The sequence below is a fragment of the Nothoprocta perdicaria genome, unplaced genomic scaffold (genome assembly GCF_003342845.1).
Source record: "Nothoprocta perdicaria isolate Ctin4 unplaced genomic scaffold, notPer1 scaffold_97, whole genome shotgun sequence".
Lineage (NCBI taxonomy): Eukaryota > Metazoa > Chordata > Aves > Tinamiformes > Tinamidae > Nothoprocta > Nothoprocta perdicaria.
In genome coordinates this window covers 2,639,815-2,664,009 of record NW_020456276.1, presented here as the reverse complement: position 1 = coordinate 2,664,009, position 24,195 = coordinate 2,639,815, and the positions used below count along the sequence as shown (strand labels likewise).

Below are 24,195 nucleotides of genomic sequence, written 5' to 3'. Positions count from 1 at the left end.
GCGGCGCTTCCGCCCCATGGGGCCTGATGGCGCCCGGCCTTTGCCCCCCGCAGCAGCAAAGTGTCCCGCGACACCCTGTACGAGGCGGTCAAGGAGGTGCTGCAGGGGAGCAAGACCAAGCGGCGCAAGTAAGAGCCCGCGGGGCGCCGGCCCGGCCCGGCCCGACCCGGCCCGGCGCGAGCGCCTCCTCTCCGCGCAGGTTTGTGGAGACCGTGGAGCTGCAGATCAGCCTGAAGAACTACGACCCGCAGAAAGACAAGCGCTTCTCCGGCACCGTCAGGTTGGGCCGCGCCGCGCCCTCCGGCCGGACCCCCACCCTGGGTCCCAAAACATGAGGGGAGGTGCGGGGCGGCCGCGGCGCCCTCCGCACCGGCCCGCGGGCGGGCGGGCCKGCCGCAGCGCGGTAAGGCGGGCGCGCGGGCGCCCGGGGCGCGGGGCCGCGGCCGCCGCTCAGCGCCGCTCGTCCCGCAGGCTCAAGTCCACGCCGCGGCCCAAGTTCTCCGTGTGCCTGCTGGGCGACCAGCAGCACTGCGATGAGGCCAAGGCCGTGGACATCCCGCACATGGACATAGAGGCGCTCAAGAAGCTCAACAAGAACAAGAAGCTGGTGAAGAAGCTGGGTGAGTCAAGGGGGGGCTTGCTGGTGGCATGAGCGGGAAAAGGGGGCGAGTGTTCAGCGCTGCTGCTCCCCACGCTCAGGTTTTCCCATTATGGGTAACTGCGAGATAAAGGAAACCAGCCATAGTTGGTCTTCACTATCAGAATCGGTGTAGAAAGTACTCAGGAGAACAGCCTGGTTTAAAAGAGCTGGCTGACAGGTCAACACTGAAGGGAGTCAGGAAATAGTGACAGCCCTTTCCAGCAAGGACAGACAAAGGAAAACTGCCCCTTTTCCCTCAGAGTTTCACCCGTAGGTGTTCTTTATTATCCTGCCCAGAGAGAGAGCAGTAAAGGCCAAATAGAAGTAGAAGCAAAAATCCATTGCAACTTAATGCTGCACGACTTAAACTAAATGACATTTGCTTATTTTCACTTAGAAATAATAGAAAGAAATCACAGAATAGAAAGTAATAGAAATCATTCCCTTCCTGCAAATCCAGCTCCTTGCAGACAAGGAAAGCTTCCCACTGAATCCGGATGAATTAGGGAGTTGTAAGTGCACCAGTATAATGGTGATGCCTSTGTGCTTGTGCAGGCATAGGGCAGAAGGCCCTGGTGGGTCTCAGATTGAGTTTTAACCATAGTACAGCAAATACTGAAGAGAAGTAACGGGTGTTCAGTAAGTGCATGGGACTCAGCAAACACTTCAGGAGCAATAAGGGACATCTGGTAGGTGCACGGGGCTGCTGGCGGACGTGGCTGGGGTGGCAGGAGCGGGTGCTCGCACGGGTCMGGGTGCGAGGAGACGGAGCAGCAGTGCCTGGAGCGCTCCCTCACCTGCCTGCGCTGTCTCCTTGCAGCCAAGAAGTACGATGCCTTCCTGGCCTCGGAGTCCTTGATCAAGCAGATCCCTCGTATCCTGGGCCCAGGCCTGAACAAGGCTGGCAAGTTCCCTTCTCTCCTCACTCACAATGAGAACCTGGTGGCCAAGGTTGACGAGGTCAAGTCCACCATCAAGTTTCAGATGAAGAAGGTAAATGAACAGGGCGCTTTGGCTTCGGAACAGCCCCGTTCCTGGGGCCTTGCTGTGCTGTTGCATTCCCTGCTCCGGGCTMTAGGTGTCCCTGCAGGTTCTGCAACAACCAGGGATGAGTCCCAGGGCCCTTCTATGCTGCAAGGGGACACAGTAACCAGTGTTGGGCTCGTAACTGCAAAAGAGGAATAATTTATTGGTAGCTGAAAGATCTTGGAGCAGATGCCGAGTGTGTCTCGATGTTGAGCGCAGTCGGTTGCARTTAGCACTCGTCACAGCGAGTGGGTGGAGAGCCTGAACCCACCCCGGCGCCAAGGGCTGCGCGCGCACATTAAGGGCTGCAGGGAGCGGGTCACAGAGCAGCCTGCCTTGAACCAAAGGAATCCTGCCCAGGCCTCTGGGGCTGGGAGTTTTCCGGAATTAACAGCTCTGCCAAGCGAGGAGCATCCCTGGGCTCCTACCGCTCTGGGCCGAGGACACAGCAACCACAAGGGCACGGCGAGCTCGAGAGCTGCCCGGCGCCTCCGTGGCTCCCTGGCTGAGCTGGGACTGCCTGGCGCTTCCCTCGGGAACGCTGCGTCCTGGGTCGCGTTGCAGGGCAGCGGCGGCTGGTGCCAGCGCGAGCGGAGCTGGCGTGGCGTTCGGCAGCCAGGTCTGGAGCCGCTGGTTTGTAGGAGCTGGGTGGTGGTTTGCAGCGCACCTGCCAGGGCTGCCTAACGAACGGGACAGGGAGCAGAATGAAAACAGAGATCTGCTCAATGGAATTGCACATCCCTGCTGCGTTTCCTGTCCGGTGGCAGCGACGCTCCCTGCCTCGGGTCACCTGTGCGCAGAGGAAGTGGGACCCGTGCGAGCTGCTGCTGAGGGCTCCATCCAGCTGCTGCTGTGCGCGGTCATGGGAGCGCTCCGGAGGAGCGGGTCCGCTGGGGCAGGCACGGGAGGCTGGCGGAGCGCGGGGCTGAGGTCTGGAAYGGGCTTCTCCTAAGGGAGCTACGGCATTTGGGAAGTTAAATAAGAGTCTGTGCTGGCTGTARTGGGTCTCAAGCTCTGTGTCTTCAAGTGTGCCTTCAAGTTAAGGGATCTGGTCCAAGGAGAAGCTCCAGCAGTGCTGACTGTGCACCCTGAGCAGACAGATCCCTGGGCAGAGGTTCTGCTTCCCTGCGCCGCCTCTAGCTGTGAGTGACGCTCTGTCCCTGTCACCAGGTGCTCTGCCTGGCCGTGGCCGTCGGCCACGTGAAGATGACCGAGGACGAGCTCGTCTACAACATCCACCTGGCCATCAACTTCCTGGTGTCACTGCTGAAGAAGAACTGGCAGAACGTGCGCGCGCTCTACATCAAGAGCACCATGGGCAAGCCCCAGCGCCTCTACTAGCCAGGCCACAATAAACTTTTAGGCTACCTACAGCCGGGCACGTGGTTGTGCTTCTCCTGAGCCGCTTGGGAGGGGAGGCGCGTGGGCAGAGCTGCTCGGGTCCATAGAGCAGGAAAGCTGGTGAGTGGGAAGGGATGAGGGGGACGAGCTTAACTGAGCCCCCAGACTGGCCCCAAAGAAAGGCCCATTCCTGACATGGGGCAAAACCCATCCACCTGYCCTGCGCTCAGGGCCGGAGCGGGAGCAGCCCTGTTGGACCTTCTAGACGGGGTAAAGCTGGGGCTGGTGCCCAAAGCTGAAGCTTTGCAAGGCGGGTGCAGAGGACGTGGGGCCGTCCCGGCCGCTGCCCCTGCTCCTCTGCCCAGGCTGCAGCGGCAGCTCCAGGGGCTGCTGGGGCCTCCAGCAACGAGATCTGCAGCATCCTGCAAATGAAGATGGTAAACCCATCGTGCAGCGACTGGGGCAACAGTGGGCCTGTGCAGGCTCAAAACAAGGAAAAGAGCTGGGGATCCTGTGTTGGGAACCCTGAGCATAAACGCCACAGCCTGTTTCTGAAAGACCAACACAACACCAAGAAATTCCATTTAATAATTAAAAAAAGACAATACAAAATGCAAACATTTCTTTTTACAAAGTTCAGATACATTTTTTTAATCAAGTGCAAATAACTTTATGAACTACATCGTTCCCATGACTTGAATCATTTTGCTGGAGATGGTAAGTGGTGGCCCGCTGCAAAAGGCAGATATAAATATTCCAACATGAAAAAGAGCCACCCTCAGTTATGCTTCCTACGCTGAAACAATCCTGTACAGCACAGAGGCGGCTGATGCTCTTTTCAGCCTTTGAAACCTTTTCCAAGTCTCGCAGAGGGGGAAGGGAGATGGATTTAACTGCAGGGGCGCTTTCYGAAGGCCCCATGAATTTTTTAAGCTGCGTTTTTATGAGAGTGGTAGTGAAAGGAGGGAAAAGGTTCTTGGATTGGGGTGGTGGTAGYGGGAGGCTGCGTTGCAGGCCGGGCACCCTGGGGAGCCCTGGGGACAGCGTGGTAGCCAAAGGGTGACCACGTGGTAGCCAAAGCGCGACGACTGTGTGGGCCGAGCAGCACTTCCCTCGGGCTGCAACCTCCTGCGTCTTCCAGCCACGTGGCTGCAAAAGGAGGATTTTCTGGGAACAGAGCGGTAGGAAAGAGCCCGGGAAGGACCCAAGGAGTAGGAGGCCGACCYGCGTGGCACCGGCGGGGCCTCCAYGCCTGGCCGAGCSGCGCGGGGCCGGCAGCAGCCGCGGCACCCGCACCCACCACGGCAGGACGGAGGAACCGCTCCGCGTCCCCTCGCGGGGCTCCTCCGTCCGCTCCGATCTGTCTGCATGGGAAAGAGCCTTTCAGCGGTCGCTGCCCTGCTGCAGCTGCCCCAGAGCAATAAACCCCCCTCCCAAATCCCTGCAGCAGCCCTTGTGCATCAAAGCCGCTGCTTGCAGACACCAAGCAAGCGACAACCATGTCGGCCCCCAGCTGCGGAGCCGCCCCGGGCCTGGAGCCGGGCGCGGGACGGGTAACCAGCTCCACAGCTGCTCCCAATCAGCGCAGACGGTCCCAGCGAACGCGGCTGGGGGCCCAAGCCCAGCACGAGCTGCCAGCCCCAACCCAGTCCCAGTTCCTAATGGGGCCCAGAAGCCGCTCGYGGGGGGAAAGCGGCTGCTCCCCGTGGCAGCAAGGGCTGAGCTAGGGCCCCAAAAGAGTGGGATAWGGTCGGGAACGGGCAAAGCAATAAATAAGCGTTCATTACGGGCTCCCGCGGAGCAGCGCTCGTCCCAGAGGCGTGTGAAGGACAGCCCGAGACAGGCGGGGACAGGGATGGAAGGGAGGGAAGCACAAGCAGAGAAGCCATGAGTCGACCACACTGACTCCCGACAGCTCCASGACCTTTAGAGGAGCAAGACAGGGATGAAGTCGCAAGCGCCGCGAGGGGAGATGACGGCCAAGAGCCGACGGGAGGGTGGGAAAGGCAGCGAGGTCTGGGGAGCCTGAGGAGGAGGAGGAGGAGGGGAATGAAGGGGGGCCTTGTCCCCAGGTGCCCTCTGTGGCCGGGCGCCAGGGGACGATGCCGGGGGACAAACCCGTCTGCAGCGCTCGCCCRCCCGCTGGCCCCAGCGGGCCCTCGGCTCCCGCCTGCGGCGCTTGGGAAAGGTGGGCGGGAATGAAAGGGAAGCCGGCAGGGTCCCGGCAGCCCCACTGGGTTCCCGGGGCCAAGGCACCGCAGCCAGGAAAATCCGGGCGCTCCAGGGGTGTCAGCTGCGGCRGCCGGAGCTGCTCGGGGCCGGCTGCGCGGAGCCGCTCCCGGCTCCCGCCTTGGCTGGCCCAGGCATTCCAGCCGTGGCACCGCACTCCGGCTCACTGCGCTTCCAGCCTCCAGCGTCTCTTCCAACGCATTAACAAAACCCCAGGTTGCCCGACGCAGGGAACGGGGCCACGTGCGGCCGGGGGCTCCTCCCCAGCCTGATCCGTACCTCGCAGCCGGGATCGGARGCGCCCGCTCGCCGCCCGTCGGCACGGCTAAACGGCGCCGCCCGCAGCGGCTCCTCTTCCTCTCCACCCCAAGCATGTGGCACCAGGGACAAGCATCGGCAGAAAGGATTCCAAGGTCGGAGAACAGCACCACGCCGGTCGCCATCGATCCAGAGCTGTGTTTGGCTGGGTGTTTTTGTTACAAACACCCCTTCCCACTTCTCAGGCAGGTATAAATATGGTAGTTTCTAGTAGAAAAAAACCTTCCCTCTAAATAATATAAAGGAGACTCAAATGATTGCACTTAATACATACGAAAAAGGTAGAAAGGAGAATATCCTAGTGCACAAACATTTACTCCTGGTCTTCACGAAGCTTGCTTTCCTGTCAACGAGTTACTCTTTGGCAGAGCTTGTAAGAAAGTCTTGGGTTCTTGGCACACGTGTTTGTTAGGGGACAAGAATGAGCCTGGCTGAAAGTCGCTCCCGTTCATTCCATGTTTTCTCCCGTGTAGCCAGACATTGTTCTCCGGGAACGTGGCTTGGCCGCGCTCGCCTCCAAACGCGGAGCGCCAGCCCGGCTCTCCGGAGGGACGGCCACCGCCGCCGCCGCCGCTCGGCTGCTGTCGCGCATTCCGTCCTTTATCTCTTTTTTTTTAATTATTATTTAAATATCCTTTGTCTTCTTTGTTTTCTTTTCAACAAAGTATGCATCTTCTCTGCCCGGTCTCTGCAAAGCCGCGCCGCTGCCGGAGCCCTGCGGGCCACGACAAACGTGGCGCTACCTTCTGCTGCCCGGACCGCGCTCGCCCGCCCCGCGGAGCTGCTGGGTCCGGCTGCCGCCGGCCCCGCGTGCGGGCGGCCAAACGAGCCCGGCCACGTCCCGTGGGCGCGGGGATGTGGACACGCTGCTGGCATCTAGGAACGGAGACAGATGTGGTGCGGACGCGAGGAGGAAGTGGCGGATAATGCAAAGGGCAACCGAAAGGCCAGGCTGGCACCAGCGCAGGCGGCGGCACTCGGGTTTGCTGAAATGATGAAGCTGCTTCRAGAGGCCGGGTTTCCCTGGAGCAAGGGCCGTCCCCGCGCTGGCAGCGCGGCTGGCGGAGGCCAGCACGGCCTCGCCAAGCCCTGGCTTTGCTGGGGCAGGGCCGGAGGCAGCAGAGGAGAAACCGAGTGGAGGCATCTGCGGAGCAAGACCTGGCGGTCCTGCTGGTTTCCAAAGCCAAGGAGGAGGAAAGAGAAAAAAGGAAATAAGAAAGGAGGGAGAAGAACGTTTCCTTGCATGGAGGGTGGCCTGGGAGGCGGTGGGTGCAGAGGGCTATTTGTAAGGCCTGAGGAAGCTGGAGACTTTGGAGCGGAGGAGCTTGATGAACGAGCGCGGCAGCATCTCCTTGTGTTTCTCCGTGTACTTGAAGTAGTTTTGGGGGTGCGCCAGCACGTCGAAGAAAGCTTTGATGAGCTTCTTGTCCTGGAGGCAAGCGGAGCAGCCAGTCACCGCGAGCYGCAGCGCGCCCCATGGACGAGCCTTCCCTCAAGACCCAGACCCAGGCGCTCCCATCCCTCCCCGCTCCCACTCCAGTTGTCAGAGCAGATGGTCCCAAAGCCCTGCAACGAATCCATGCAGGATCCCTGGGCCAAGTCCAGAGCAAAGCTGGCTGTGGGATGGTGATCATGGACCGTGCAAAGACCCAAGCGCCGCTCCTTGGCCAGGAGAGTCCAGGGCCATGTAGGGACACTCACCTTGAGTATCTCCTGGTGRTTCTCGGAGGCGTATAACCTGCCGTCCCGCACGATGTCCTCCACCAGCTGCTCGTAGTCCTCTGCAACGATGAGAAATCGAGTCAGGGCACGAGCTGCTGGCCCTGGGGACACTTGCTTGGCCCGGTCGGGTGGCCGTATGTTCCCCCAGGAGACCCGAGCTGGGACAACCCGGGTGCCTACTCACCATCGTAGGTGACGTAGGGGATCTGGAAGCCGCGGGCGCTGTTGGCCTCACTGGTTTTGAAGTTGATCCACAGCTTGCGCGAGCGGGCCGTGAAGGCGATGGGCCTCTCGTACGTCTGGCACGTCTCGTAGGTGGTGATGGAGGAGGGGGAGGCTGCAAGGGCAACCGTGGGGACCCTGTGATGCCACCAGCGGGGGGACTCCCGCTACCACCAGCCCTGTGTTTAAATGTTTAGAGCAAGGGGCACAAGAAGAAAACCGGGGACCCAGAGAGGCCGGTGGTCAGAGCGGCTGAACTTTTCTAGCCCGCCTATTAGATACTGAGGGCTTTGCGACTCCACTGCTGCTCYGCTGCTCCAAACTGGGCTTCTAAGCCCAAACAAGGAGACCTGAAGCCCCAAGAAGGCAGCAACACAAGTGTAAGGCAGCTCAGTGACCCCTCCATGTCTGGTGGGTGCTGGGGAGGGAAGGTGACACTGACACCAGCACAAGGACARCAATGCCGGTCGCTCCGTCTCACACAAACACACGCAGAGCACCCGGGGACGGGGCTTTTCATTCCCTTCGCCCCATGGCTTTTTCCTCCCCTGCCTTCTCCCGCGAGCACCCCGAAGCGCTCGGTTACCTACAGTTTTTCCGCATCACCAAGACGTCCCCGCACTCATCCTCGGATGGCAGGAAGATCTCCGGGACCACGATGAGGATCTTGCGCTTGGGCGGCGGGTTGATGTTCCAGGTGCATTCCACGTTGGCCGGGTAGTTGCCCGGGTAGTTGGGTGACTCGATGTAGCCCGTGTACTCACCCAGCTCCCCTCCACACTGGCGGTCTGCAAAGCAGGAGAGCTCACAGCGGCTCCCACCGGGCACACGGGGTCGTGCGGCCACCCCGGCGCCTGCCCCAAAGCACGGAGCCACCCCAAGGCCCCTCAAAGGGCCCGTTTCCTACTTTTGCACTGGGACACGGAGGTGGAGCCGTCGAAGTCGGTGGTGGTGTTGCCGGGGCAGGCGACGCAGTGGTTCTGGCGGAAGTCGGGCTGGTAGGTGCCCAGGGCGCAGCGGATGCAGCGGTGCACGCTGGTGTTGTAGTAGTGCCCGGGCGAGCACTGCACTGCGGGCGCAGAGCCGACGGCACCGTGAGCCCCCGGCGCCCGGGCCCGGGCGGCAGCCACCGCGGAGGCGCCCCTACCTTTGGTGTCGCAGTCCTGGAAGGAGACGGCGCCCTCGTGCCTGGTGCTGAGGCCGCCGCCGCACGGGAAGCAGAGCGCGCGGCCGCCCTCGGGCTGGTAGGAGCCGCGCGGACACGGCTGGCAGGGCTGGAAGCCGTCGGCCGAGTGCTGCCCAGGGGGACAGCGGCCTGCAGGACGCCCCAGTCAGTGTGCGGCACCAGCGCCCGACCGGYTGCCTGCACCCGGCCCCTTCCCTCCTTGGAGCTGTTCCCTGCCCACAGGCTCAACCGGGACACCCGGGCACAGCCTCCCACATCCCGCTCCATCCACCAGGGCACCTGCTGGGGCAGCTTTRGAATCATAGAATGCCTAAGGTTGGAAGGGACCTCAGAGGTCATCTAGTGCAACCCCCCTGCACATGCAGGGTCCCCTAGAGCATGTGGCACGGGGTTGCGTCCAAGCTTTGCCCTCGGTGGTGCCCGGATAATGTGGGGTTGGGCCACCCGTCCCCGTGTCCCTGCCTCGCGCGCCCTTCCCAGCCCGTCCTCGCCCCGGTACCGGTGCAGCCCGTGATGTTGGTGGCTCCGGCCGGGCCGAGGGCGTCGCTGCGGGGACACAGGTCACACGAGAGCTGCCCTTCCCTCTCCTGGTAGGTGCCGGGCGGGCAGGGCACGCACTGCTCCGTCTGCCCGTGGTAGTAGGTTCCCTGCGAGCAGCTAACTGAGAAACAGGAGGCGGCGTCGGCGTTGGCAGTGGCCGGAGGGCGTGCGGGGGACACGGCCACGCGGTCCCTTACCACACTTGGCGCCCAGGCGCTGCTGGCCAGGCCCGCAGCTCTCGTGCCGCGCGGGCGCCCCGCTCAGCTTGCGCGCCACCTCGTACTCCATGCCAGCGAAGCGCAGCAGGAAGCGCTCCTGGTTGATGGACTTCTTGAGTGCCTTGATGGCCGCCTTGAGCTTCTTCTCCACCCGCTGCCGCAGGCAGTGGAGGTTGCAGCCGGCTGCGGGAGGGACACGGGAGCGTTAGCGGAGGGAGCGGGCGGCCCCGCAGCCGCCGCAGGGCGTAGGGCAGCCCTGTGCCCACCTGTGGCCTCCTCCGCCTTGATCTCGGCCTCGAACTCGAGCGTGATGCGGGTGACCTCCTTGGCGGCCGAGTTGCGGGCGCGGCGGCCCTTGCCCTTCTTGGAGGAGTCGCACTTGAGGTGCACGAAGGCCACGTGGCAGTCGGAGCAGGACGCCGCGCCTGCAAAGGCCGAGGTGGTGCTGAGCCCGTGCCCGCGCCGCCCGCCCGAGCCGCCTGCGCCCCCCCTCACCTGCCGCCGCCTTGCCCGCCTCCTCCTGCCTGCCCTTGGCGCGCGGGTGCAGGTGGCACTTGGCGTCCTTGATCTTGAAGGAGGCCTTCTGCCTGACGGGCAGCGCGCCGGCCACCGTCTCTGCGGGGACGGGCGGCGCGGGCTGAGTGTTGTGGGTCCCACCGCGCCGCCCCGTCCCGGCGCGCCGCACTTACCGGCACAGGGCTGGCTGCCGTTGGCGGCGCGCGGCACCGGCGTGCCGCAGCTCAGCGAGTAGCTGCTCTCCGACTCTGCGGGCACAGGGACACGCGGCGCTCAGCGGCGCCCTGGGCCCCGGGGAGGCCGCGGAGCCGCCGGGCCCCTACCTGGCGAGAAGCGGGCCCTGGAGGCGCAGGTGAGGGCGCAGCTCTCCTTCTTGCCCGTCTTGTTGCACGTGAGCGTGGCCCGCGGTGGCACCGAACCTAGCGGGCAGGCGCCGAGCGCTGAGGGACCCCCCGGCTGCCTGCCCACCCCCGCTGGAGATGGGGGCGCTGGCATTTGTTGGGGTGAAAAGGGCCAAATTGGGCTCTGCCCAAGCGGATCAGCCCCCAGCACGGTGAAAGGTGCCAGGGCTGAGAGAACAYGGGAAGAGCATCACACGTCACATGCGGATCCATGAACAAGTGGCAGGGGATCCCAAGGGTTAAAGCAGCCCCGGAGGGCACGGGATGCCCTGGAATGCCCTGCTCCACCAACAGGACCTGCTGGGCACGCCGGGAGCAGGGACCCTGTGCCAACATACCCACGCAGTCCTTCTTGTTCCAGTGCAGCTTGCAGCCAGCGGGGCAGGTGCAGCGGTAGCCGCCGGGCTCGTTGACGCAGCCGAACTTGCAGCCGCCGCGGTTGACGCTGCACTCATCCACATCTGCGGGAGGGGGCGGCGGGCGGTGGGCGAGGGGCGCCGAGAGGCCTCGGGCCCGGCGGCCACCCAGCCCGGTGCTCGTCCCTGAGCCCCCGATGCAGCCAGAGCGGAGCGCGGCAGCGATGCCAGGGAGCCTCTCCACAGAGCTGGGAAGCCCAGGAGGTCCCTTCCCATTTTCCCATTGCAGGCACCAGGAGCATCCCTGCAGGCACCGGGGCTGCTCCGGCTGGGGGGATGGCCACGTGTCTCGTGCAATCACGAGGGGGTCCCGCTGTGGCTCCCATTCTATGATTCCCAGCGCTCCCGGCTCCCCCCTGGCCGCACGCGGGGCCGCCCCGGCCCTACCTCCRCAGTGCGTGAGGCCGTAGAGCGTGTAGCCCTCGTTGCAGAGGCACTGGAAGCTGCCGGGCGTGTTGATGCAGAGGTGGTCGCAGGTGCGGTCGAAGGAGCACTCGTCGATGTCTGCCAGGGCGCAGGGGATGGGCACAAGGCGGAAAGAGCAGCGAGCGCCGGCGCCCGGGCCGCTACCCGCACCCGGCCCCCCTGCCCGCCGCTCAGCGGCACGGAGGGGAAAGAGGGAGAGCGGAAACCCTCGGAAAAGCCCCCAATCCAACGGGCCCATGGAGGAAGCCCCTGTTCCCGCACCAGGAATGCAGGGCTGGCAAGGGGAAGTTTCCCAGGAAGGGCAGAGACAAGGCAGGGCACATCCTGCCACTCTTCCCAAGCGGGAAGCCAGCCGGCTCCCAGGACATGTGGGGGCCGTATTCCCAGCACTGGAGACCCAGAGAAGGCCAATTCCACCTGGCAGGCCCRGCATGTGGATAAGCTGCTGCAAGAAGATCCCGGCATTGCCGCGATGGGAGCCGGGCCGGGCCCAGCTCTGCACATCAAAGCGAGCAGCCCTGGCCCGGGACCCAAATCCTGCACTAATCCCCAAGGATCTGCCAAGAAGCCCTTTTTCCCCCCAAGGGGAGCAAAAACTGGTGACTGAGCAGCCTCGTGTTCCTCCACCCGCCAAAGGGAGGCCCGGGAGGTCTGCAGAACGCGCCCACATGTGGAGCTGGCACCAGCGCGGCACGAACGCGGCGGCGCCCGGTGGTACCTTGGCAGCTCCTCTCGTTGATGAGCAGCTTGTAGCCCTTCCTGCAGCTGCACTCGAAGCTGCCCACCGTGTTGCGGCAGATGTGGTCGCAGCCGCCGTTGCCGAGCCGGCACTCGTCGATGTCTGCGGGGACGTGGGTGCCCGTCAGGCTCCGGGGAGCTCCCGGGGGGACGTGGCCCTAATGCCATGTCCCCACCCGAGCCGGCCGCTGCTGCCGCTGGGGACGGAGGTGCCACCCCAGCCCCGGGGCAATGCCGCGATTCCTGTGCTCCTTCCCGCTGCTCCCCGCCTCCAGGACCACGTGCCACCTCCGAGGGAGGTGAGTGGGATTCTGCGGAGTCACAAGGACCCGGAGCACTAGGGAAAAAGGAGCAAACCGGGAGCAGAAACCACCTCACCCAGCGGCTCGAGGGCATAAGCAATTTTCCAGCCTCACCTCCTCGTCCTTATTTTCTTGCCACAAACCCAGCTAAAAGGATGCCCCAAGATCTACAAAGAGCCCCAGGAGCCTGCAAAAAAGCTCACAGAGGAATCATTTTTCTTTTATTACTATTTTTCTCCCTACTAATGGGAAGATTTACTGCTAGGAAATGGCCTGTGCAGTGGATGGAGCCCAGCAAGAGGAGCCGTTTCTGAGCTGCCCCCATCCCGGGCTGGGATTTTCCTCTACTCTTGCGAGCTCTGTAGCCATAAACACAGCTCGCAGGGGCAATAAAGGCGCAGCAGCCGCAGGGCTGCGGCTCAGGGTTACGGCGCTTGCCTGGAAAYGGCAGAAGCGACAGCTCGAAATCCCCCCATCCTAAGGGGCAGGGGCTCTGGAGTCCGTCAGGGCAGCCGGAGCTTTCAGCACTCGCCTTTCAAGCGGGGTCAAGTTCCCAGAGGTGCCGAAAGACGAAACGCAGGCGCCGGCCGCCCAGGACACCCCTGCACGCGGGCGCCTCGGGGGGCTTCACTCCCGGCGCAGCATTGTGCAGGAAGGCGCCGGCCCCGCCGGCAGCTCCGGCTTTCCGCGGCGTCCGGCGGCGCTCCCGAAGGGCCGCGCTCGCGCCGTGCTCACCTTTGCACGTCTTGCGGTCGGGCTGCAGCATGAAGCCCATGGGGCAGCTGCAGTGGACGCCGGCAGCCGCGTCGTGGCACTTGCTGTCGCAGCCCCCGTTGTTCACGGCGCACGTCTCTGTGTGCACAGGGAGAGGACGGGCGCGTGAGCCGCCTGCGGGCCCCCCGTCATCACCCACCGTCACCCGCCCCGGGCCCCGCGGCGTCTCCGGCGCTGCGGCTGCGCAGCAGCTCTCCACTGGACCTGGAAAGCACCCGATTCCTCTGGCTTTGCAAAAAGGGCTTGCAAAAACCCTTTCTGGAGGCAAAAAGGGCTTGGAAAAGCGCCCACATCTTCATCCCAGCCCAGCTCGCAGCCCTCCCGCTTGCACCCAGCCACTCTCCCCTGCCTCGCAGACGTCCCGAGCGAGAGCCGGGCAGGCTGGAAGGGCAGCAGGAAGCGCACCGGCTCTTCCACCCCTTACTGAAAATACAAGCTGATCTGATAAACTCCCAGGAGAGGATTTGGGATGTGGTTCCCCAGCTGTCATGCAGGAATTGCGGGCAGCACACTGGGCAAGGAGGCAGAATTCCCAAATGTGCTGGGAAAAAAACACAGAAAGCACAAAAAAAAAAAAAAAAAAAAAAGCTTTGGGATTTGGGGACCTAAACCCAAGGCTGGAGAGAGGCTCGTGCAAAGGCAAGCAGTTCCCGAGCCCTCTTGGGAAGCGGGAGTGAATCCGGCCCTTCCTCACCCCTGCACTGCCAGCACGTGGGAGCTGTGTGGAGGGCGAATTATTTGGGAGCTGCTTTGCAAAACAAGGACACACGCGCACACATGCATGGGGGGTGCACCAGTGGGAAGAGAAAAGAAAAAATCAAAAAAAAAAAAAAAAAAAGGCCAATTAAGGGGGAAAAAAAGCTAATTATTTCAGCATTATCAAAGTCAGCTGTGGCTGGCAGGCCGAGAAGGGCCACTCGAGTAAATGAGGCATTTTCGGCTTGACGGCTGCCCTGGGAGATCCCTCTGCGGCGCTGGTCCCGCGCGCCAGAACAATGGCCCGGGGAGCATTAAGTTGTTCACAAAGGGCAATAAAGCGTCGCCGCTCGCTTGGCGGAGCGGGCGCCGGCGCTTCAAGGAGCCCGCCGGGAAATGCCTTGAAGAAAATTCCTTGGAAAGAGCAAATCCCAGGTTCTCGCGCCCTTCGCGGGAGCCGTGTGGGGCACCAGTGACTAGAGGCTGCAAGCACGCGCTGCCGGGGCCGGGATCGTCCTGTGCTCGCCTCGCGGCTGCTATTTATACGATGTCCCRTAATGGCAGAACAAAGAGGCCTGGGTTTTAATTCTTTTCCCTGTGATTTCAGCGCCAGCCCTGTTGCAAAGCGCAGCCCCCACGGGCAAACGCGACGGGGCCGAGTGCCCCGAGCACCTCTGTGGATTCAGGACGCACGGGGCACTGCGCTGGTGCAGCCAAGYGCAGCCTCCGCTGCAAAGTGGCGCCCGGGGTTTGCAAGCGCTGGATCCAAGCGGATTTGCCGGGGCGTCCCCCGGCGTGCGTGCACACACTTGCTCCCAGCTTGGTCCTGGGAATCCCTGAATGCACACCTGCTGAGCACTGGTGTTCCCAGAGCAGCTTCAAGTCCCCCACCCCTGCACCAGCCTAAATCCTGCCTCCTCCTTGCAAAGCCGCCTGCAAATCCCTGAGGACAAGCGGAGCCCCCAGCAGCACTCCCAGAGCAGCCAGGGCGTCCCGCAGTGCAGAGAGCTCCCGGCTCATCCCGGTCGAGCTATAAGGTTGCACCTCCCTGGCACAACCCCAGATGAGCTTCCCTGCTTGCAGCACAGCTCCTGCAGCCCGAGTTCCTCAGAATGGGGGCAAGGCCGCTGCATCCTGGTATTTCCCCTCCTTCCTGCTGGCTGGGGGATGACCCGGAGCGAGCTGCACCTGGATAGCACATGGCTCAGCCCATCCTGCCCCAGGCGCTTGCATCTCCTCGTGAGGACCAGGGTCCTCTGGCAGGAGCCGGGCACCTGCATCCTGTCGCCTCCAGGGGAAGAGCAGCGGGTGCCGGAGCAGCCAGCACGGTGCCGCGCGGGAGCCTGGAGCACGGCCCTGCTCCCTCCCGCAGCGCGGAGCAAGGCATGCGGTTAGTGGGCGCGCTCGGCCCGACGGGCACGGCCGCCTGCGKGTTAGGAGCCCTCCAGAGACACGGCGAGAACGGGAATATTTACCATTAGAAAACGTCTCAAGGAGAACATGTTGCTGGAAGTGTCGCTCCCCTGCTTGACATTACAAAAAACGACATTTAGAAAGGGCGCATGGCCCCGGAAAAGCCAGAGGCTCCCGCAGAGCCGGCTGCTGTCCACCCCCGGCTGCATCCTGCTCCATCCAGGGTGCAAAGCCCTAGGATTGGGAATGCCACGGTGCAGGGAAGCGGGTTGGCACCGGGTGCTTGCTCCATGGATGGAGTCAGGTGGGAAGGTTTGGAGCCGCGGGGCCTTGCGGATGGCTCTAATGCAGAGGACATTTTTTCTCTTGTCCTTTCTTGGTTCTTTTTTTTTTCCCTTTTCCCTTAAAAAGGCTGCTTTTAGTGCRCAAATATAAATACATGGGGTCATCGGCCTCCCCGGCGGCCTCCCTCCTGCTCGCTCCCGCAGGCCTGGCGGGAGCCATGGGGCTGGCCCCGCGCCGCTCGCAGGCATGTTACTCATTAGCTGCCTTTTTAAAGGCGGCAATAAAAAGTGGAAAAATGAAGAAAAAAACCCCAAAAACAACAAAACAAAAAAAAATCCCGGCCGCGGCCTAATGAAACTGCGGCTCCGAGGGGCTGGGGGCGCTTCCGCCACAGCCGAGCGAGCCGGCGCGGGGCCCGCGGGACCAGCGCACCCTATGCCCATCCCCAACTGTAAGATTAACCCCCCTGTCCTGAAACGTGTAGGGAAAAACAGAGCYGGGGAGAGAGGCTGGCCGAGCCCTGGCTGTAAAACCAAACTCTATATGTGTAGATATACACRCAATATATATAAGTGTATAGAGAAATAATTAAAAAAAGGAAAAGGGCGGTTACACAAATCTGAGCAGGTTCCTGCTGCTGGGCTGTAAATCTGCCGGCTGGGCAGCCCTGCAGGCCGGGCGAGTGCAGCCGCCGGCACAATCCCGCACTGTTCCCTGCGTGCCGGAGCCCCCGGCCGGCACCGGGAGTGAGCCCGGAGCGAGCGGGCGCCGGGCACGGAGCCCTGGCCGGGATGAGGATCTCAGGGCTGGGGACAGGGCGCTCCACAAGGCGAATTGTCTCCTTTGTAACCTGGAGCACCGCGACCCTCTGCGAAGCTGCTCCCTGTGGCTTTGGGAAGCTCCAGGTGCCGTTTCCCAGCTAATCCCCCGGTGCAGCCCCAGTGGAGAGGTCGYGGTGTGGACAGTGCCGAAGGGCACAGGCTGCTTGAGGGAGAGGAAGCGGAGCCACCCCGGCTCACTGCGTGCCGGGGCATGGAGGCGAGCGGAGGCCGCGGGCATCAGCAGGCAGGGAATGGGATTCACCATGGAGCAGCAACGGCGGTGGGGTTAAGGTAGTGAAAAGCAGAGCAGGGAGCACTTGCCCAGGGACAGACTGGGACTGGCACCAGAGCCAATGGCTCAGGGCAGACAAACCCTTGGAGCATCCCCACAACGAGGGCTCGGCTCTTCCAGGCGCTTTTCCAGCCCCTTTTCCAGGGGAGGATGAAACCCTCTTCGGGAAACGCGGAGCATTTGCTGTTCAGGCACAGCAGGGGCATGAGGAGCCCAAAACCTCTCCGCTGCTTCTCAGTTGCTTCCAATGCCCTTGTCTTTTTTTTTTTTTTTTTTTTTTTTTTTTTTTAATTTTGCAATAAAGACTAAAACATCTCAAGCAATTTGTGGACTTAATCACTCCCCAAACGTAACATTTTTTTAAATCAAATCAGCTGCTCTGTGGCCTGAGCAGCTGAAACCAGTAAAAACTTCTATCTCTGTTTGATGTTTTACAATTTGAAAACACACAGGAAAAGGACAATTTGGGGGGTGGCTAGGCTGGTGGGTTTGATTTTTTTTTGCATGTTTTTCTGGCCTTTGAGCCAGAAACTGCTTTTGAGACAAGACACTGCTGCCTGCAGGGGTGCAGCGCCCCAGGGCACCAGTGCAAGGGAGCCGCTTGCTGCAGAGCAGGGCAGCGCGCGCAGGAAGCGCCCGGTGGGAGCGCACGTGGCTCAGGCTGCCCCAGCACCTACGGCCAGACCAAAACCTCGCCCTTCCCACCCCAAAATCCCTCCTGTCCTTCCCGCGGATGGGAATGCCCCATCCCTGCGGCTCGGCGAGCAACCACGCGCTTCAGGCATGGGCGCCGCAGCTCTGGCCGGGAATGTGAACCCACCTATGCAGGTGACGCCGTCCGCGTGCAGCAAGAACTTGACGTGGCAGCCGCACTTGGGGCCCTGCTCGGTGTCGTCGCACGTGTGCTGGCAGCCGCCGTTCCCGTAGTTGCAGGTCACTGYGGGAGCAAAGCGCCGGGCAGTCACCGCGGCCGGGGGTGCCGCAGTGCTGCCCTTGCCCCCCACGCGTCCGTGATGCTTTTGGGAGGGGACAGGGGCTGGCTGCATCAGCAGCCCATTTCAGCTGCAGTTTTACAGGCTCGCTGCAGATGGCGAGTAAGGAGCAAAGGAAAAGCAAGGGGATCGCGCTCTAACCGTGTGGCAGTTGCCTTGGCAGGGCCAGCGAGTCGCTGGCCCAGAGCAGACATGGTGAAAGCCCCAATTCCCGGCGGGGGAGCCGGCCCCAGCGCTGTGCCCAGCCTTGGGATGCGACATTGCGYGCGCTGGCGGGCCGGGGCAGTGGAGGGCACTGTGCAGATGCCCCCCGTGCGCATGCARACGCCCCGCGTGCGCACGCACGCGCTGCTTACGCTTGCAATCCCGCTGGTTCTTGGTGAGCTCGAAGCCCGGGCGGCACTCGCAGGCGATGCCACCCTTGGGCGTCTCGCGGCAGATGTGGGCGCAGCCGTGGTTCTTGTTCATGCAGTTCATCCCCTCTGAAGGGAGAGAAGGCGGCAAATGGGCCCAAGCGGCCACCAGGTCGCCGCGCTCAGCCCCTGCTGCTCCGTGGAGGTGAGGGAGGCAGTCAGGCCTCCCAAGCCCCCTGCTACCACCARAGGCCGCGGGCCGGCGCACGCACCCTCGGGGCGCTGGATGCAGGTGTGCTGGTTGTCGCTGAGGAAGAAGCCCTCGCGGCAGAAGCACTCGTAGCTGCCCATCATGTTGACGCAGGTCTGCTGGCAGCCGCCGTTGCCCTCGGCGCACTCGTCCAGGTCTGCGGGTAAAGCAAAGCAAGTGGCGAGCACCGGAGCACTGAGGAGGGGGTTCCCTGAACGCCCCCCATCCCGGGGCACCACGGGATGCTCCGCACGCAGCCATGACCTTGCAGCGGGATGCAGGAAGCAGCAGGCAGCTGGAGCGCGCCCAGCTCCATCCCACCCGAGCCCGGAATGCTGTCCCCGAATCCCCCGTTCATAACAAGGGTGTGAGCGCCTCCCGGCGCGGCTCCGGCTCCCGCTCCAGACCCGCCGCGCGGCTCCGGCATCACCGCCCTACTGCTGGTTTTATTAAGTGCCAGAGGTGGCTGGGAGCCCCCCGGCCTCRGCAGCGGGGCCAGTGCTGGGATTCCTGCCCGGTTCAAAAGGTCGCCCGGGAAGGGCTGTTCCACTCCAGCCCTGGCCCCGCTCGTGCTCTGGCTCCAGTATGCTGAGGCCGGGCGCTCCAGGATGCATCCATGGGAATGGGGGCACCAGGAGGGTACAGAAAAGCCACCCAGGCTTCAGCTCTGCTCCCTGGCCGTGACACTCTCTGATCCGGAGGCGGCAGCGATAGCCGGGCGGGATGAGCCGAGCAAGCGCCTGCGAAGCGGGAGACGCTGCGCGGTGCCCCGCGCCCCCTCCTCCTCCTCCTCGCCCGGCCTTCGCGGCCGCAACTCCGTAAACACATTACGTCGGCCGCGCTCCGAGCCCGGCTTCCCTTTCTTCTCCGTGGGCTCATCCTCCCGCGGGAGAGGAAGGCAGGGCCGCCCGCCCGGAGCGCCGTCCAGCTGTGTAAACCCCCCCGCGCCGGGGGGCTGCGCAGGCCCCGTGGCGGCGGCTAATGCAAAGCGTATGCGCCCTAATCCCTGCCCCTGCGCCGCTTCCTCCCGGCGATGAGCTCATTAATGACCCCGCGCTAACGAAGGCGAGGGCGGCCGCGCGGGCCCGGCTCTATCCGCTGCAAAGCCGGGACGAGCGCATCCCCRTTCCGCCCCTGTGATGCAGGGATGAGCCACCTGCCACCGGCGCTCGCTGTCCCCAGGCCAGCAGGGTCCCCCTCGTCCCGTGCAGCCCCCGGGCTCCGCGGGGTCCCCGCGCCGGTCGTACCTAGGCAGTTGTGGCCGTCGTGGGCCAGGCGGAAGCCGTCGTAGCAGGTACAGCGGTAGTTGCCGGGGATGTTGACGCACTCGTGGACGCAGCCGGCGTTGTCCTCGCGCTCACACTCGTCCACGTCTGCGAGAGGGCAGAGGCGCCCGCGCTGAGGCCTGCGAACTCATTGCACGGGCGCGCACGCAAGCCTGGGGACAAGGACGGCCCCCAAAGGCACGCAAAGCAGCAAACCTGGAGCGCCACGGTGCCAAAGGGCAGTGCCAGGATGCAAGCACATGGGGCTGGAGGGAGATGCCAAGATTCCCTCTGTCCTGCCTGGCTTTTCCGGGCTTTTCCCTACCTTTGCAGTGCTTGCCGTCGCCGCTGTAGCCAGACTTGCAGATGCACTTGTAGGAGCGGGGGGTGTTCTGGCAGATGGCATCGATGTGGCAGCTGTCGGTGCCCTCCACACACTCGTCCACATCTGCGGGGGGAAAATCCGTTGGGAAGCCTGGAGCCGGGCTGGGGGGCCGGCTCCCAGCCCCGAAGCCACGGGCGATGGGCTTTGTGCTGCTCTGACCCCTCCAGTCCACCTCCAGCTTCCCGCCATCTCCGGCACGGCTTTCCACCCCTAGGCACAGGAGCCAAGAGGGACTGCGCTGAAAACGCCCGGGAAGCCGGGGCCGGCCGGGGCGCTTCCCACCGGATCTGCGGGGGCGCCAACCCCCGGCGAGGCCRCGCTCCGGAGCCGGGTCCTGAGGCCGGCCGCGGCGGAGGCAGCCACACGTGCCGGCACCCTGGATCAATGTTTACCGCGCGCTCGGATGCGCTGTGTGCCCCGAGCCCTGGCCCGCGGGCACCGCCGCCTCCCCGGCACAGCCGTCACCGCGCGCCGCGCCGCCGAGACCCGCGCGCTCATCACACCGACCGCCAGCATCCTCCCCGGGAGGCCCTTCCAGCCTCTGCCGTCCGYGGGGGCGCCGCCAACGCGCCCGCTCCCGCTTGGAATTTTCCCAGCGTTTTGCCAGAAATCTCACTTTTGTTTTAGGGCTTTTTCTTTTGCTTCTCTTTGACGCTCTTTTTCCTTCTCTGCTCTCAAAGCAACACAATGAGCAGCGGCTGCGTGAGGCCCCAAACAATGCTGCATGGGGGAGCTTTTCTGCCATTTATTTTCCCCTTTTTCTTTCCATTCTGCAATTCCTCCAACTTTGGAAAGGTTACATGGCAGCTAAAGGGCAAAAGGAAACAGCCCAAATTCACTGCTCTGTAATTTTTCCAAAGTGGGAGACATTCGGAAAGGTTATGGGAGCAGGAAAACGGGGAAAATGGGGAAAAAAAAGCATGTGTGTGGGAAGAGTGAATAAATACCCACCCAAACACCCAAGGAACTGTTCTTATCTTGGCAAAAATCCCAATTTCAGCGTGTTTGGAGATGGTGAGAAAAGCCCGTCTTAAAAGATGTCTTTCAAACGGAGTCGGTTAGGGAGAAAAAAGTCTGAAATGGGTAAAAAATGGAAGCTTTTCCCTTTGCAAGCAGTGTTTACCCATGAAATAAATGGATTTGCTCTGGAGCAAAATYGCAGCAGACAGAGGCAGGTGCTTGCAGCAGGTACCGAGGCCAGGGGAATCCAAACCTAGTCCCTGATGACGCTCTACGAGCAAAATCCTCATCCCAGTAGGAGCCAGAGGAGTTTGGATCCGGAGCCTTTCCCTTGTCCCGATCCCGCTTTTGATGCCGATGGGATTTTCCAGCACTCGCCCCGGAGCTGGCAGCAGCGGAGCAGCTCTGGGAGCGCCAGGCTCCCAGTGGGATACACCAGGAATACCGCAGCCACCGTCTATTTTTAGGACCCGGACTGAGGCTCTCTCCTCATTTCTATTTTCTTTTCCCTTCTTTTTCACACCGCTCCTCTCCGGAGGCTGGAAGGTCAGGCAAATTTGAAGGAGATGAGGTAAGGAGGCAAAAAACATTAAAAAAAAAAGCCCCGGAAACCCCTAAATAAGCAAAGGGCCGTCATTTTCCCCCCTCTTTGCTAAAAAGGTCAACTTTTCTTTCCAAATCGATTTGCCTCTTTCTTTTTATATCGGCCTGTATAGGAGCAGCCTTTCYGAGGCGGGCAGCGCGCAGCTCCTGGCAGCGGTGCCGAGTTTCCAGCCGGCCCTAACGCCAAATTAAAGCTTTATAAGTTCAGTAGCGCTTTGGAAGCGGGGGACTAAGAGCCCCCCCCCATTCCATGCCAGCTAGGAGAATCCTGCCGGCACTGTGATGCGCTCTGGCACCGGGATGTTGAGGGCGAGATGTCGATGGAGCTGCCGGCATTGGAAGCTCGAGCGCCCCATTCCCACGACCTCATTGCAGCCCCCTTTGGTGCTTCCTTGGATTTGGGGGGGGGGGTCCCCAATATTGCAGCCCCCTCAAGGGGCTTCCACAAGATTTCTCCCCTGCTTGTACTTTAAAGCCCTCGGACGCAGCTTTTTGGCGGAGGGTGGGATGCTCCGAGCCAAAAGACGCGTTAGTTTGCCGGGGGATTTTTGCTGTTCTTGGTTTTGTGCTTTATCAAAACGCGGAGGTTTTGGTTCAAAATGGGCGTGTTTGGTTCCTGTTTGGGGAGCAACAAAGGCAGGAGGCGGCAGCGGAATCCGGGGGGGCCCGGCCGAAGCCCCCCCGGCCCGGCAAGACAGAGCGCACGTTATTTGCCGCCGGCAGCCTCTCCTCGGGCCTCTCTCTGGGGACTTATAATTTTCAAAGTGAAGGTTAAGGTTAGTCCTGCCTATTTTTTCCTACATGGATGACTTGGCCACGACAGTGTGCAAGGGGAAAAAGTATAGAAAAAAATAAAATAAAATGAATAGAAAAAAATGGGTCCTGTGCCATGTGGAGACAGCAATGCATCTCAGTACTGGAAGACTCGAGGTGTCGGGTTATACTCCCGTTGGAAGTGACAAAAAGGGGGTTCTCTCCATTTTCATCGGGACACGGGAGCGTCGGGTGCCCCCCGTCAAAGCCCCCTTTGAACTGGCGTTTCATTTCATGTCCCGCCAGGGCAGAGGGGCTGGGCACAGAAGTGGCGGATGTGACGGGAGCCCCGGAGCCCCATCCCGGGGCTGCAATGGGAGCAATGCAGAGGTGGCTCCAAAAGGACCCCCGAGCCCCGCTGGTGCCGCAGGTGCATCCCCAGCAGCGGGTGGCTTTGGGCACAAGGAACATCCCAGGGACGCGGGGATCCAGGAGCAACCGGCTGCAAAACTCCTTCCTTTCCCCATGCGCTTCCCTGGGGCGGGAGCCAGCGGCACCTCTGGCCCCGGCAAAGCTGGCCGATCCTCCCGGAGCCAAGTTGCGCCCGGTCTCGGAGAGCGGGGCCCGTCGGGGCGCGCGGGGCCCGGCTCCGCGTCGGCTCCCCCCTCACTCCACCCCTTTCGTTCCCCGCAGGGATCTGTCAAGTCTCTGCACGATGGAATTTTACTTTGCTATTTTAATGCAATTCTGGCTCCGGCTTAAATGGAACTGGAAACTGAGAGGGCCTTAACAAATAAATATTATGATAAGAAATGAAAGCAATGCGTACGCTATAGATAATTTGGGGATGGGGAGGGAGAAAACCCCTAAGCATTCCTTTCTGGGGCTAAATCACGGATTTTTACACGGGACTGGGCTCCCGCTGCCCTGACAAACCTGCCCTCCTGCAGAGCCTGCGGTGACTCTAAGGACACTCTGAAAATGACAAAGCCCCAGCCTTGAAACCCCCAGCTCCACCGGGACAGGGTGCTGAGCACCCGCATCCCTGTCCTGCCCAGGCACCCTGCGTTATCTCGCCAGCATGAACATGCAGCTACCACAACAGCAAGAGCCAAACATAAATGTTCCRTACGCTTAACCCCTCTGGAAAGGGAGAAAAAAGGAAAAAAACCTCCCCGGCAGAGTATGTGGGTGGTGGGGAGGGGGGCAAAGGGAAGCCGAGAGCAGGCAGCAGGAGCCGGCACGCCGGGCTCCCGATAGCTCTAGTCGTGGTCTGTAGGAATAACGCAAGTTAGATCCAGAGGTGCCCTGGGACAAGCGAGCAGAGGGGCAGCCCGAACATAAAGGAAAGGTTTGGGAAGAAAGGCCAAAGACAGGAGCGGTGAAGTAGGAAAAGCTGCCGCTGGCTGAGATGAGACCGCTCATGTGAGGGATGGGGACGGGCACGGTGCCGGGCCCGCCGTGGTTCTCTGTTTGCCCCTCTGCACGTCTCTCCGTGAGCTCCCCACGAGCATGGAAAACACGGACGCGGAAAACACCCGCGTGGAAAACATGCACACGGAAAACACCCGCGTGGAAACAGGTACGCAGAAAACATGCACATGGAAAACACCCGCGCCCGGACGCAACTTTGCAGCTCCCAGCATCATCCCGCCCTGGGGACAGCAGCTCCGGCGCTCGCCCCGGCCTGCCCGGCGCTCGCCCTCCGCCTCCTCCGCCGCGCCGGAGGGGCAGCGCTACCCCCGTCCCCGCGAACCGGGCAGGAAGAGCCCCGGAGCCCCCTCCTACAGCAGCCTTTGCCCCGCTGGGCACAGAATGAGACATAGATATGCATTGTTTTTTCCATTCCATAATTTTAAGCCTCTTTTCCTTGAGATAAAGAGTCTGGACAAATAAATAAAAGAGCCATGCAACTGATGAAAGAGTTAAGGGGAAAAGAAGAGAAGAAAGGCAGATGCAGGGGCGGCGGGCGCGGGGAGGCGCGGCGACGGCTGCCTTACCTCGGCCGCCGTGGTCGGCGCGCGCGCCGCGCGGGCGCAGCAGCAGCGGCAGCGGCAGCAGCAGCGGCAGGAGCGCGCAGGCTGCGGCCAGGCGCGCTGCGCTCGCGGCCAT

At 62.2% G+C, this 24,195-nt stretch overlaps 2 protein-coding genes across 2 annotated transcripts; one reads left to right on the top strand and one right to left on the bottom strand.

Annotated features, from left to right (window-relative positions):
• The first annotated feature begins 28 nt into the window (after window positions 1–28).
• Window positions 29–3,039, top strand: RPL10A (ribosomal protein L10a). Its single transcript, XM_026053108.1, has 5 exons — window positions 29–128; window positions 200–280; window positions 472–620; window positions 1,461–1,633; window positions 2,837–3,039. Exons 3-5 carry the CDS (start codon window positions 563–565, stop codon window positions 3,005–3,007), a joined length of 402 nt encoding a protein of 133 aa, XP_025908893.1. The 5' UTR covers window positions 29–128; window positions 200–280; window positions 472–562; the 3' UTR covers window positions 3,008–3,039.
• Window positions 3,040–6,833: 3,794 nt separating this feature from the next.
• SCUBE3 (signal peptide, CUB domain and EGF like domain containing 3) lies at window positions 6,834–24,195 on the bottom strand. The gene is made up of 23 exons (XM_026053099.1): window positions 24,084–24,195; window positions 19,708–19,977; window positions 19,365–19,490; window positions 18,140–18,274; window positions 17,871–17,996; window positions 17,343–17,459; window positions 15,187–15,234; window positions 12,977–13,093; window positions 11,920–12,042; window positions 11,163–11,279; window positions 10,698–10,820; window positions 10,282–10,431; window positions 10,132–10,206; window positions 9,938–10,057; window positions 9,709–9,867; window positions 9,422–9,625; window positions 9,184–9,345; window positions 8,646–8,813; window positions 8,406–8,567; window positions 8,089–8,286; window positions 7,461–7,613; window positions 7,256–7,335; window positions 6,834–6,983 (listed from the first exon to the last, which is right to left on the bottom strand). The coding sequence occupies exons 1-23, from the start codon at window positions 24,193–24,195 to the stop codon at window positions 6,834–6,836; spliced, it is 3,195 nt and encodes a 1,064-aa protein (XP_025908884.1).